Here is a 14,203-nt window from a genome sequence, read left to right on the forward strand (position 1 = left end):
CACTTGTCACCCCATCAATCATCGTCGCGTCACCCCGTCAGTGATTGTCATCTGTCACCTCATCAATCATCGTCACCTGTCACCTCATCAATCATCGTCACCTGTCACCCCATCAGTCATCGTCACCTGTCACCCCATCAGTCATCGTCACCTGTCACCCCATCAGTCATCGTCACCTGTCACCCCATCAGTCATCGTCACCTGTCACCCCATCAGTCATCGTCACCTGTCACCCCATCAGTCATCGTCACCTGTCACCCCATCAGTCATCGTCACCTGTCACCCCATCAGTCATCGTCACCTGTCACCCCATCAGTCATCGTCACCTGTCACCCCATCAGTCATCGTCACCTGTCACCCCATCAGTCATCGTCACCTGTCACCCCATCAGTCATCGTCACCTGTCACCCCATCAGTCATTGTCACCTGTCACCCCATCAGTCATCGTCACCTGTCACCCCATCAGTCATCGTCACCTGTCACCCCATCAGTCATCGTCACCTGTCACCCCATCAGTCATCGTCACCTGTTTGCCATATACATGCAATCACTTACTGACCGCCTAACGACTATATGCGTCGGCCATTAAAAGCTAAATACTGGAGTTATGGCAGCAGATAGCCCCCATAACCCCGGTATTTTTTTTAAATGGCGGGCGGTCGGCTTTCAGATAAGGGTGGTCCCAGTGGCGGATTCGCAGCGGAATTACCCTTACGGTGCAGGGGAAGAGGTGCCCCCCCCCTCCTGCCGCGTCCCAGACGTTTTCCCAGCTTACTGGACCCGCCGGCAGCGGGGAAAACTATCCGGTCCCGGATCCTCAGAGACAGGAAGTCGAGTGAGGGCAAGATGGCCCTCACTCAACTCTATGGTCTTGGAGGACCGGAGCTACGTCAAAAGACGTTGCCTAGCAACCGGTTTAAAGGGCCACTTTTTTTTTTTTTTGCTTTTTTTTTTTTTCCTCTTTCAACAATTTTTTTTTTTTTTTTTTTTCTTTTTTAGTGTAGTTGTGAGGTGTGAGGTCTTTTTGACCCCAGATCTCACAATAAAGAGGACCTGTCATGCCTATTTCTATTACAAGGGATGTTTACATTCCTTGTAATAGGAATAAAAATGATCAAAACATTTTTTTTTTAAACTGTGTAAAAATAAAAAAATGATAAATAAAATAAATAGGAAAAAAAAAAAAAAAAAATTAAAGCGCCCTGTCTCCGTTAGCTCGCGCGCAGAAGCAAACGCATACGCAAGTCCCGCCCACATATGTAAACGGTGTTCAAACCATACATGTTAGGTATCGCCGCGATCGTTAGAGCGAGAGCAATAATTTGAGCCCTAGACCTCCTCTGTAACTCTAAGCTACTAACCTGCAGAAATTTTTAAAATGTTGCCTATGGGGATTTTTAAGTACCAATGTTTGGCGCCATTCTGTGAGCATGCGCAATTTTGAAGCATGACATGTTGGGTATCTAATTACTCGGCGTAACATTATCTTTCACATTATGGAAAAAAATTGTGCTAAATTTACTGTTTTCTTATGTTTTAGTTCAAAAAAGTTAATTTTTTTTCAAAAAAACCGCATTTGGAAGACTGCTGCGCAAATATGGTGTGATAAAAAATATTGCAACGATCTCCATTTTATTCTCTAGGGTCTCTGCTAAAAAAAAAATATATAATGTTTGGGGGTTCCAAGTAGTTTTCTAGCAAAAAAAAATGATTTTAGCTTGTAAACACCAAGTGTCAAAAATAGGCCCAGTCTTAACCACTTGCCGACCGCCGCACGACTATCTACGGCGGCGGTCAGCCCCTCACAGGCAAAGTGACGTAGGTCTACGTCGCTCGCCTGTGAGGGTTTAGGGAGCGAGCGCGCGCCGCCGGAGGCGCGCTCCCGCTCCCGCGTGGTCACGGACCCCCCCGCGCACGTGACCGGCGGACCCGATCGCCGCCGGCCACTCTGCGATCGGCGGGGGAGAGGGAGATAGTCAGGCAGCTTGTGTAAACAAGCTGCCGGTCATTCTCCTCTCTGTATGAGAGCTGATCACATGGATCTACTATGTAGATCCATTGATCACTCTGCATACAGTTGAAGCCACAGCCAATCACAGTTAGAATCACGCCCCTAGGGACACACACAGCCCCTCCCTCTCAAATAAAGTTAACCCCTTCACTACCAGTGCATTTTTACAGTAACAGTGCATATGTATAGCACTGATTACTGTAGAAATGTCACTGGTAACCCCAAAAGTGTCAAAAATGTCAGTCAAGGGTCCGATCTGTCCGCCGCAATGTCGCAGTACCGCAAAAAAAATCGCAGATCGCCGCCATTACGCGTTAAAAAAAAAAACAACAAAAATGACAAAAATCTTTCCCTTTGTTAGTAAACGCAATAACTTTTGCGCAAACCAATCAAAATACGCTTTTTGCGATTTTTTTTTACCAAACATAGGTAGCATAAAACAAATTGGCCGAAAATATTAAAAAATTTTGATTTTTACATTTTTTTTTGGGGGGAATTTCATATAAAAAAAAAGGGAAAAATATTGCTATTTTTGCAAAATTTACGCTCTTTTTTTGTTTATAGCGCGTGATCAAAAAATCGCACAGGTGATCAAATACCACCAAAAGAAAGCTCTGTTTGTGGGAAAAAAAGGACGCCAAATTCGTTTCGGTACAGCGTCGCACGACCGCGCAATTGTCCGTTAAAGTCACGCAGTGCCGAATCGCAAAATGCCCTCTGGTCGTTTAGCAGCCAAATCCTCCGGGGCTTAAGTGGTTAAAGTGGATAAATGGACAACTGTGTAAAGCGCTACTTGGATGTTAGGCCTATGTATGTGGCCAGGCTGTGAAAAAGTGTTACACATGTGGTATCGCCATACTCAGGAGGAATAGCAGAATGTATTTTGGGGTGCAATTTTTGCTATGTACATGCTATGTGTTAGAAATATTGCATAAATGGACAGCTTTGTGTAAAAAAAGTGTTTTCATTTTCTTTCCACATTTTCCAAAAACTTGTGGAAAAAAAATGACATATTCAAAAGACTCATTATGCCTCAAAAATTATACGTTGGGCTGTTTGCTTTCTAAAATGGGGTAATTTTATGGGGGTTTCCATTGTCCTGGTGCTCCAGGGCCTTCAAAAGTGCGATAGGTTGTCAGGAAATTATATGTGTAATTTGTGCTCCTAGAATGCCGGACGGGGCTACTTGGATGTTAGGCCTCTGTATGTGGCCAGGCTGTGAAAAAGTCTCACACATGTGGTATCGCCATACTCAGGAGGAGTAGTAGAATGTGTTTTGGGGTGTAGTTGCAAGTATACATGTGCTGTGTGAGAGAAATAACCTGTTAATACGGCAATTTGTAAAAAAAAAAAAAAAAAAAAAATCTTCATTTTGCAAAGCATTGTGGGAAAAAATTACAACTTCAAAAAACTCACCATGCCCCTTATTAAATACCTTGGAATGTCTACTTTCCAAAAAGGGGTCATTTGGGGGGTATTTGTACTTTCCTGACTTTTTAGTGTCTCAAGAAATGAGATAGGCCTTCAGTACATCAGGTGTGATCAAGTGTGATCAATTTTCAATGATTCGCACCATAGCTTGTGGACTCTATAACTTTCACAAAGACCAAATAATATACACTTACTTGGGTTATTTTTACCAAAGATAAGTAGCAGTATAAATTTTGGCCAAAATTTGTGAAGAAAAATTACTAATTTGCAAAATTTTATGACCGAAACAAAGAAAAATGCGTTTTTTCCCAATATTTTCAGTCTTTTTTTATTTATAGCACAAAAAATAAAATACCCAGTATTGATCAAATACCATCAAAAGAAAGCTCTATTTGTGTGAAAAAAGGACACAATTTTTGTATGGGTACAGTGTTGCATGACTGAGTAATTCTCAGTCAAAGTGTGAGAGCGCTGAAAGCTGAAAATCGGTCTGGGCAGGAAGGGGGTGAAAGTGCACTGTAGGCAAGTGGTTAATCTCCGTATAAATACAGCTGTTCTGTGAAGCCCTCAGAGCCTTTGTTGAAGAAGCTTAGTAAACCGTATCATGAAGGCCAAGAAACACATCAGACAGGTCAGGGATAAAGTTGTGGAGAGACTTTAAGCAGGGTTAGGTTATATAAAAAAAAAAAAAAATCCCAAGCTTTGAACATCTTGCAGACCCCTGTTCAATTCATCATCCGAAAATGGAAAGAGTATGGCACAACTGCAAACCTACCAAAATATGGCTGTCCACCTAAACTGACAGGTTGGGCAAGGAGATCATTAATCAGAGAAGCAGTCAAGTGGCCCGTGGTAACTCTGGAGGAGCTGTAGGGATCCACAGCTTGGGTTGGAGAATCTGGCCACAGGACAACTATTAGTCGTGCACTCCACAAATCTGGCCTTTATGGAAGAGGGGCAAGAAGAAAGCCATAAGTCCCGTTTGCAGTTTGCGAGAAGCCATGTGGGGGACACAGCAAACGTGTGGAAGAAGGCGCTCTGTTCACATGAGAGCAAAATTGAACTTTTTGGCCTAAAAGCAAAACCCAATGTGTGGCGGAAAACTAACACTGCACATCACCCTGAACACACCATCTCCACAGTGAAACGTGGTGGCAGCAGCATCCTGTTGTAAATATAATTTTCTTCAGCAGGGATGGGGAAGCTGGTCAGAATTTATAGGGAAGATGGAGCCAAATACAGAGCAGTTAGTCTGCAAAAGACTTGCTACTGGGGCAGAGGTTCACCTTCCAGCCAGACAACGACCCTAAACATACAGCCAGAGCTACAATGGCATGGTTTAGATCAAAGCATATTCATGTGTTAGAATGGCCCAGTCAAAGTCCAGACCTAAATCCAACCGATAATCTGTGGCAAGATTTGAAAATTGCTGTTCACAGATGCTCTCCATCCAATCTGACAGAGTTTAAGCTATTTTTCAGAGAAGAATGGGCAAACCTTTCATGCTCCTAGATGTTCAAAGTTGATAGAGGCATACTCAGACTTGCAGCTTCAATTGCAGCAAAAGGTGGTTCTACAAAGTATTGACTCGGGAGGGGGGGGGGGGGGCTGAATACAAATACACGCCATACTTTTCAGATATTTATTTGTAAGAAATGTGAAACAATTTATAATTTTCTTTCCACTTCACAATTATGTGCCACTTTGTGTTGGTCTATCACATAAAATCCCAATAAAATACATTTACATTTTTGGTTGTAACCTAGCAAAATGTGGAAAATTTCAAGGAGTATGAATACTTTATCACGGCACTGTATATGTAGGAAGTGTGTAATGTGTGTTCACGTGCATGTATGTATAATATTACTAAAGGCACAGAGGTTTATTTGTGGGCTTCCAGTACTCTATGCCTTCTGTAAAAACATTGCTGGATGTAGATTTCTTGGTGAAATGGGTTGTGGACCAAGGCTGCTACAATATTAAAATATCAGTTGCATCCTGAGTATTTGCCTATATCCTAACCCAGAATATGACCTGATTGTCAGACTTGTATAGTACTACAGTTATGAAAATAGACGTCAAAGTACTGCTTCAGAATGTGGTTTTCCTGAGGAAAAAAAAATATTACTAAATTGTTCCCTGGCCTTATCTGGACTGATGTGTAATCACTGAACCCAGGACCCAATTTGGCCTTTTATACAGATATACATTTACCATGCGCACTTCTCTTTTTTTTTTATTTCTTTTTTTTTTTTAGGAGTCCTTTTAGGTAGACTTTAGCAGCTCAAGCCGACTATTGTATGAAGTTATTGCATAAGCAAAGATAACTTCAGCAGAAGCCAGAAAATGGTCAAAATTATCAGTATCTTCAAAGAATGTAGACCGCTGACGTTGCGCGAAAAAAAAAAAATCTTGTAAAATGTAAATCTCCCATATGGTCAGTGGGGCCACCTACTTAGGACAAGATGGGCTATATTTTTTTTTTTTCTTTTGAGGGGTAACGTTATTGAACATAAAATAAAATGTACAAAATAACATAAACGCATGAAAATAGAGCAAACCACGCTCAAATATCACTGTATGTAGATGCATTCCGTCCATTCATTGTAAATGAGTAAGGAAGGAAGTAATAAACCTACACCTTACATTCACGGATGAAAAAAGAGGGGGGGATCAAGGTCTCAAAACATTAGTATATTGAAATACATTTTGTCAGAGGGTGGTGAAAGAGAGTTACTATTGGTCCTCATGTTTGGTTAATGACTTAAGTATTAGCTGGTATAGTGGGGTCCGGACTCACCCATGGATTCCAAACTTTATATAATTTACAGGGGAACCTCTAGCCTCATACGTTAATTTGTATAACGATAGAGCTTGATTAGTAAGAGTAAGCCAAAAGGTTATAGTGGGGGGCGGGTTGTGGATTTCCATTTCATAATAATGGATTTTTTTTTAGCATAAAACGTAACTAAACGTATAAGAAGTGTGTTTTTAGAAAGGGATTCATCATCAATATATCCAAAGTGACACATTAAAAGGATTACGGTTATTGGGTATTTGGGTAACAGAGCTAATAAAAGCAGTGACTTCTGACCAGAAGATTCTTATTGGTTGACATTCCCACATCATATGATGGAATGTTCCCACTGATAAAGAACATCTAGAACACATGGGGGAGGGCATTCTGTGCAGGCGGGAAAGGAAACCTGAAATCTAGTAAGAGCTACATAAGAATGTAGTTTGTATAAATTTTATCTCTAGCTGAAATAACAGCAGAGACCTGTGTCAGCAGAATTTCCTGCCAGATTTCCTCTGTGAGATCCGGTATATCAGCTCCATTTAAGTTCTGTGTGATTAAGTCTTTCAGTTGTGGAATGTAACAGAAATGTATAATTTGTAGATATTAGCTTGGAATGAGAGGGGTCAGCCAACTGTCGCTCTAAGGGAGAGACTTATATAGAAATGTCACGGAGACCAAATTGCGTGGCAGCCGTATGTCGTAGTTGGAGATATCGAAAGTAGGCTGTGATGAGGGAGATTAAAGTGTCTACAAAATTCTGCAAAGGAGCAGAAGGCATTTTCAACAAACAAGTGGGGAAATTAGTTTCACTCCCTTTTTTTTTTTTTTTTTTTTTTTTTTTTTTAAACCAAAATGCTTTGTCTGTCCGTTCTCTGATAGAACTCCTGCAGACACTAGTTTTTCCATAATAGAGCATCAGGGGAGAATACAGCATTTGCATCTGATGGGAGCCGTCTGGAAAGCTTTAAGATCTGCAGTCATGGATGAGATACTTGTGCTATCCCTGCCCCCTGTGGATTGATGATGAAGCAAATTCTGTAGGGACTCATATGAAGTAAGAATGGCAGCTTCTAAGGCTGTGGCAGCATTATTGACTTCTGGGTAAAACCACCAGTGGGCATGGGCCAGTTGGGAAGCAGTATAATAGGCTTGCATATCGGGAAGTGACAGGCCTCCTTCCAGAATAGGCAATAACAGCGTATCTTTAGCAATCCGAACAGCTTTGCCTCCCCAAATTTAGGGGTAAGGATGGAGTCAATCTCTTGGAATCTACAGTTGTGCTCATAAGTTTACATACCCTGGCAGGATTTTGATTTCTTGGCCATTTTTCAGAGAATATGAATGAGAACACCAACTTTTCTTTCACTCATGGTTAGTGTTTGGCTGAAGCCATTTATTATCAATCAACTGTGTTTACTCTTTTTAAATCCTAATGACGACAAACTACCCAAATGACCCTGATCAAAACTTTATATACCCCAGTTCTTAATACCGTGTATTGTCCCCTTTAACATCAATGACAGCTTGAAGTCTTTTGTGGTATTTGTATTTTGTGGCTCTTTAGCCTCCAGTTCCTGTAAATTCTTGGTCTGTCTTGCATGAACTGTATGTTTGAGATCTCCCCAGATTGGCTCAATGATATTGAGGTCAGGAGACTGAGATGGCCACTCCAGAACCTTCACTTTATTCTGCTGTAGCCAATGACAGGTCGACTTGGCCCTGTGTTTAGAATCATGTTGGAATGCCCATGTACGTCCCATGGGCAGCTTCCAGGCTGATGAATGCAAATTTTCCTCCAGTATATTTTGATAACATACTGTATTCATCTTGCATTCAATTCTGACCAAATTTCCTGTGCCTTTTTGTAGCTCACACATCCCCAAAACATCAGCGATCCACCTCTGTTTCACAGTAGGAATGGTGTACCTTTCATCATAGGCCTTGTTGACTCCTCTCCAAATGTAGCGTTTATGGTTGTGGCCAAAAAGCTAAATTTTGGTCTCCTCCCTCCAAATGACTTTGTGCCAGAAGGTTTGAGGCTTGTCTCTGTGCTGTTTGGCATATTGTAAGTGGGATACTTTGTGGCATTTGCGTAGTAATGGTGTTCTTCTGAAGACTCGACCATACAGCCCATCTTTCTTCAAGTGTTTCCATATTTTGCATCTTGAAACAGCCACACCACGTTTTCAGAAAGTCCTTTATTTCACCTGAAGTTATTTGTGGGTTTTTCTTTGCATCCTGAACAATTTTCCTAGCAGTTGTGGCTGAAATTTTAGTTGGTCTACCTGACTGTGGTTTGGTTCAACAGAACCCCTCATTTTCCACATCTTGATTAGTTTGAGCCCTGCTGATTGGCAGTCTCAATTCCTTGAATATCTTTTTAAATCCCTTTCCTGTTTTATACAGTTCAACTACCTTTTCCCGCAGATCCTTTAACAATTCTTTTGCTTTCCCCATGACTCAGAATCCAGAAACGTCAGTGCAGCACTGGATGAAAGATGCAAGAGTCTGTCAGGATTCCAGAAACTCATTGACCTTTTACACACACACACACACACACACACACACACACACACACACACACACACACACACACACACACATACACACATACACACACATACACACACACACACACATACACACACACATACACACACACACACACACACCAAACAGGTGAGGATGGTTACCTTTAATAGCCATTCAAACCCCTTTGTGTCAACTTGTTTGCATGTTATCAAGCCAAAATCACCAGGGTATGTAAACTTTTGATCGGGGTCATTTGGGTAGTTTCTGCTGTCATTATGATTTAAAAAAAGTAAACACAGTTAATTGATAGTAAATGGCTTCAGCCAAACGCTAACCATGAGTGAAAGAAACATTTTTGGGTTATCATCCATATTCTCGGAAATATGGCCAATAAATCATTCATTCTGTCAGGGTATGTAAACTTATGAGCACAACTGTACGTTTTGGGATATATACCAGTGAAATCTTCAGTATGTAGAGGAAACGTGGCAGGAATAGAATTTTAAAAAGATTTCTCCTGCCCAGTAGGGTCAGAGGTAGAGTGGACCAAGTCTTTAAGGTGCTTTTTAAGTCTATTAACGAGTGGGTCCAAATTATTCTTTAGATATAAGGACATGAACTATAATACCTAAATAACGGAAGGTCATAACAACTTGTAATGAGCACTTTGGTGGTAGAGAAATTGAGCCATCTTGGTCTAACTGAAACGGGAGGGATTTTTCCCAGTTGACTCGGAATCTTGAGTAGTGACCAAAACCCTGGATGACACTCAGTAACTGAGCGAGGGAGGATTGAGGGTCGGCTATATATGTGAGCATGTCATCCGCGTAGAGGGACTCCTTTTCCTCCAGGCCACCAATCACTAGGCCAATAACAAAGGAACATGATCGTATCAGCTCAGCCAGGGGCTCTATCGCCAGCGCAAAAAGCAGCGGCGACGGAGGACACCCCTGCCTAGTGCCTCTCATTAAAGGGAAAGATTCATAAATAAAATTATTCACTCTTATTCTGGCCCTAGATGTGTTGTATAGTAGATTAATCCATTCCAGGAAAACGTCACCAAAGCCAAACTTTGCTAGCCCTTCCTGTAAGTACGGGCTGTATTTGTGATCGCTAAGTTTACAATTTTGCTTAAAACTGTACCCAGTGATAATGTTACTGGAAGGAATTTGTTGGAGTTCTGACAAGTTTGTTTTAAATGGCAATAATGTTTAGTTGCGTGTTAAAGTGGTTGTAAACCCACCTTGAGAACTTTTACCCACAGGTAAGCCTTTAATAAGGCTTACCTATAGGTACTGTTAATATCTCCTAAACTTGCACCGTTTAGGAGATATTTACATTGCATGCAGCCGATGACGTCATTGGCACATGCGCTCTGAAGAAACGACCGCCCGTGCCGTTTCTTTAGAGCCCTGTGCCGTGACTGGCAGCTCCCGCTCACAGTGACTGTCTGCTAAAGTGTTGGTAATTGTGCATGAAATCCTTACTACAGCTACTGGCTGTCGTACTGGTTTTCCCATGTCCTGGGGAGTCACAGCTGCAGCCAACCAAACATGTTTACCATTTCTGTTCATCTCTGTGGATTGTGTTGACCGGTCATTCAGTCACTGGGGTTCACACAAACATTGGTGTGCTAAGAAATACATTTCCTGCCTGCTGATATCTGTGCTCACATCCTTTCTCAACATACCGTTGCTGTAGGTAAAAAAAAAAAAAAAAAAAAAAACTTCAGTGTTTTAAGAAATGCAGTCCACTATGCTATGGTAAAGTGCAGAGAAAAGATTAGGTAGGATATAAACTGTAAGGCACTGTCAAACTATATAGGCATCCATTGACTGCCCTTCCAAATCTCCCTGCAACATGCAGAGGAATTGGTGCACTGTCTTGTCAAAGTGTGCCTACCTTGCACACCGTTTGGAGGCTGATGGTAAGGTAGTAGCACCTGTTCATCAAAGTACTATTTCCCTAAATCAGTCATCTTGCAATGAGCAGCACCCATGTGCAGAGTGGGTGTGCTAACCCATGGGGTTCACCTAACCATTTATGTTGGCTCAGGATGTGCTGCTCCATTTGCTTGAGGTCTGATGGCCTTAAAATGCCCCTTTACTCCAGCCCGAACTTTAACAGTGGTTTCAATCTCAAGCATGTTACAGTGGATAAAATTTAAAAAAAGTGGTCTATACAATCACCTGGGTGCTGTAGTGGGTGCCCGTGTAATCATGTAGGCAGGCACCCTCTCTTGTTTACTCCCCAGATGGACTGGAGACTATGAACTATGGGATTTGTACTGTGCATAGAGCAATGCACACAACTAATATGCACTGGCTGTTCCAAACAAATGGAAGTGAGGGGGAGACAGGATTGGGAGCTCACGGAAGATGTTGCAAGAGCAAACATTTGGGAAGAAAGCATTTCCTTAAAATGAGACTACAGTGCCATTCGGTAGTGGTAGTGTATAGATTATTTTTGGAGTAAATGGATATAATTTAGTGTCCCTTTTTAATAAAAAAAATAAAAAAAAAAACTGTCATGAAATACAGATATTTTACTTTTAATTTTTGTAATGTTTTTCAGATTTTTGGCATCTGCTTGGCTCAGAATCTGATTAGTGACATTAAAGCTGTGAAGGCAAACTGGTGACACATTGCCCTGAATACTCCTGAGCCTCCTGGACACTGTAGCCTGCCTTACAGGACTGCACCGTAACAGCAGAGACTACTCGGCATGAACTTGATACTGGAATACCTCCCTGTACTTCATAGTATTACTTGGAATGTTCTTGACTGTGGATGAGGTGACATAAATGCAGCGTGTTCTGTCCTGCTGATTGAGGAACAATGACGTCAATTCGTCTATCTATCCGTCCGTGCAACAAGACCCACATCACTCCAAGCTTCCTTCCCTCCCCGGAGGGGCCGGCATTGGAAGCAAAGGTGTAATATATGTGCATGTATGATACAGAACGGGCAGTGTGACAGTGATTTATATTTATAAATATATTATATATATCTATATAACAGGAGAGACTACACACCATTTGGACCTGACATGTCTTCTAAGCCATGAATCTGGAAGGGACTACTTATATAAAAACTGCTTCCAGGATGGTGTGACTGTCCACCTCTAAACCCTGGATTGTCCAACACTGGAGCTGTTGCAGATTTTATAGTTTGGTATTAATCATTCAATAGAGCTGCCGATGTGCGCTTTTTTTTTTTTTTTTTTTTAAAGGAGGAGGGATGGTTGTCATTTGTGTATGGATTTCTATGTACTAGGACAGTGATGTAGGTCTTGGTTAGCGTGTCACATTTATACCATTTTACTTGACTGTAAACAAAGCGCTTAAGATATCAGGAATATTTTGGATATCCCAATTGCACTGAAGGGATTGCCAAACTGTAGTACCTCCAAGCCAAATACGGAGTAGTTTTGGATACCATACTCCCCCCCCCCCCCCCCCCGCTCTTTTTGTTTTATTATTTTTCCTCCTTTATGTTCAATTTCAAATAGTCTTGGTTTCCTTTTTAACATAATTGCAATGTTATGCTTTGTATATGAACAATTACTGACATCCAAATGATAAATTTGTTTTTTTTTTTTCTTCTTTTTTTTTTTTTTTACCTTGCATAACGGCTAGCAGCCAGCTGGCTGTTCACCATCTTTAATGCAAAAAGCCTGGTTGCCTGACAATAAAATGGGATAGTTGATTGTATTAGACAAATCTTTGTTCCCTTTTATATCTTAGAGAGATGTATTTTTGTTTGACACATTTTTTTAAGTATCCATTGTATGCTCTTGTATAGTTAGGCAACTTTTATATCCCACAGGATTCTTTCCTGCTAACAGAGTACATCTTGATTCTCAAGACCGTGACATCAGGAAATTGGCCCGGTGCAGCAAGAGTAGATACAAAATAGCAGACGGGCTCTTTTTTTTACTTGTTTTGTGTTTTTTGATTGTGTGATGTGTGTGTCTCATCAACATAGCTCAATGTTGAGTCAAATAGACAAAATTATTCATTCCATACCTTGAGACTACATTCCATGTACAATGACCAAGGTAGTCCTTTTTTATGCTGCCTTTTAAATCTACCCAGCCATTCTTCTTTAAAACAGTCAAAATGTTTTGTGCAGAATTCCTTTTTTTCTTTGTTTCAGATTTGTACCCATGTTGAGTGTTTTCAGCTGTTTTTCTAAAGTAACTGTTCATATTTGTGAGGCCACGGAAGCAATCTTACAGCTATCTTTGAACTGCAGCTCAGTAGCCATTGTAAATTGCAATTGGAAGTTTAACAAACAGTGGCAGTACCCCTTTAGTGGACTGTAGACTTTGAATCCTCTAAGAACAATGCCATAGGGCCTCAGATGTCACGAGTCCTACATAGATGAGCTTCATTTCATGTCAAAACTGCCAATTTGTAAGCTGTAACCATGTTATTCTCTGTGTAAATGATGTAGATATGTTTAGACTAGGCTCAGCTATATGCCCTGTTGGAATGACAAAAGGTTAATTTTTTTATAATCACTTTACTTGCAATCCATTTAGAATGTCTTGCAAATAAAATGTAAGCAAGAGCTTAATCCAATATTGCCCTCTTGTGTCTACTACTCAAACTAGGAAAAGCTTGCCATAGGGGAGGAGCAGTTAAGTTTTTCATTTTATGTTCAGTGTTGTCTTTGCAGTTTCATAATGTTCACTTCTTTTTTTTTTTTTTTTTTGTTCTATAGAATTTCTACTTGGTTGTCTTAAAAATTAGGCCAGTGAATGCTACACTTTCTCATCCATTAGGGACATGGGAGTTCTATGTTGACAGTTGGGTTATACTGTTGCCTACAGGAGATAGGATATTGGCTAACAGAAAAATTGTAAGCCAGACCCTTTTTCATTTTTCTTTGAATTCCATAAACATCCAGGCTGCACTGTTGGTATTTTACACCAGTGATGTCAATCAAGTTTCCTTGCTATACCACTGCTTGAGCTGGTCTCTGCATAGCTATCCAGATTGATCGCTTCTCAGCTATAGCTTTGGAGGCTAAACCTGACTTAAATTACCATGCGGGCTAGCCTGAAATGTAACCTTCAGGCACTGAGCTCTGCATTGTGGCACTTTCCATACCTAGACAGGGTGCTTGCCAGGTCCATAGCCTAGGGTGTTACCCTGTTTCTAAAGACTAACTTGGTGAATAAGCCTTTCTTCATATATGCCAAGGCAAATGTGTGTCCTTGGAAGTGCTGCATATGTCCAAAGGCCATATAAGAAAAAAAATAAACACAAAACTGAGCACACCAGATCATGTAGCTAAGAACACATTTTAATAAATAGCTGATAGCCTTGCAAAAAAGTGACTTGATCAGGGCTATATATCAGGAATATCCCATCCAGGTCACACAGTCAGATGATGATGTTCTCAGTAGGTAGCCAAAAAAGG

The 14,203-nt window shown here is 41.0% G+C and overlaps 1 protein-coding gene across 1 annotated transcript in view; it reads left to right on the forward strand.

Annotated features, from left to right (window-relative positions):
* TSPAN17 (tetraspanin 17) overlaps positions 1-11,616 on the forward strand; it is a 144,895-nt gene extending 133,279 nt beyond the window's left edge. The window contains exon 8 of the mRNA XM_082256848.1: positions 11,349-11,616. Within this exon, the coding sequence (XP_082112974.1) occupies positions 11,349-11,414 (66 nt within the window). The 3' untranslated portion in view covers positions 11,415-11,616. The remainder of the gene's footprint in view (positions 1-11,348) is intronic.
* The last annotated feature ends 2,587 nt before the right edge of the window (positions 11,617-14,203 follow it).

Source organism: Pelophylax lessonae, assembly GCF_965119305.1.
Source record: "Pelophylax lessonae genome assembly, chromosome: 4".
Classification (NCBI taxonomy): domain Eukaryota; kingdom Metazoa; phylum Chordata; class Amphibia; order Anura; family Ranidae; genus Pelophylax; species Pelophylax lessonae.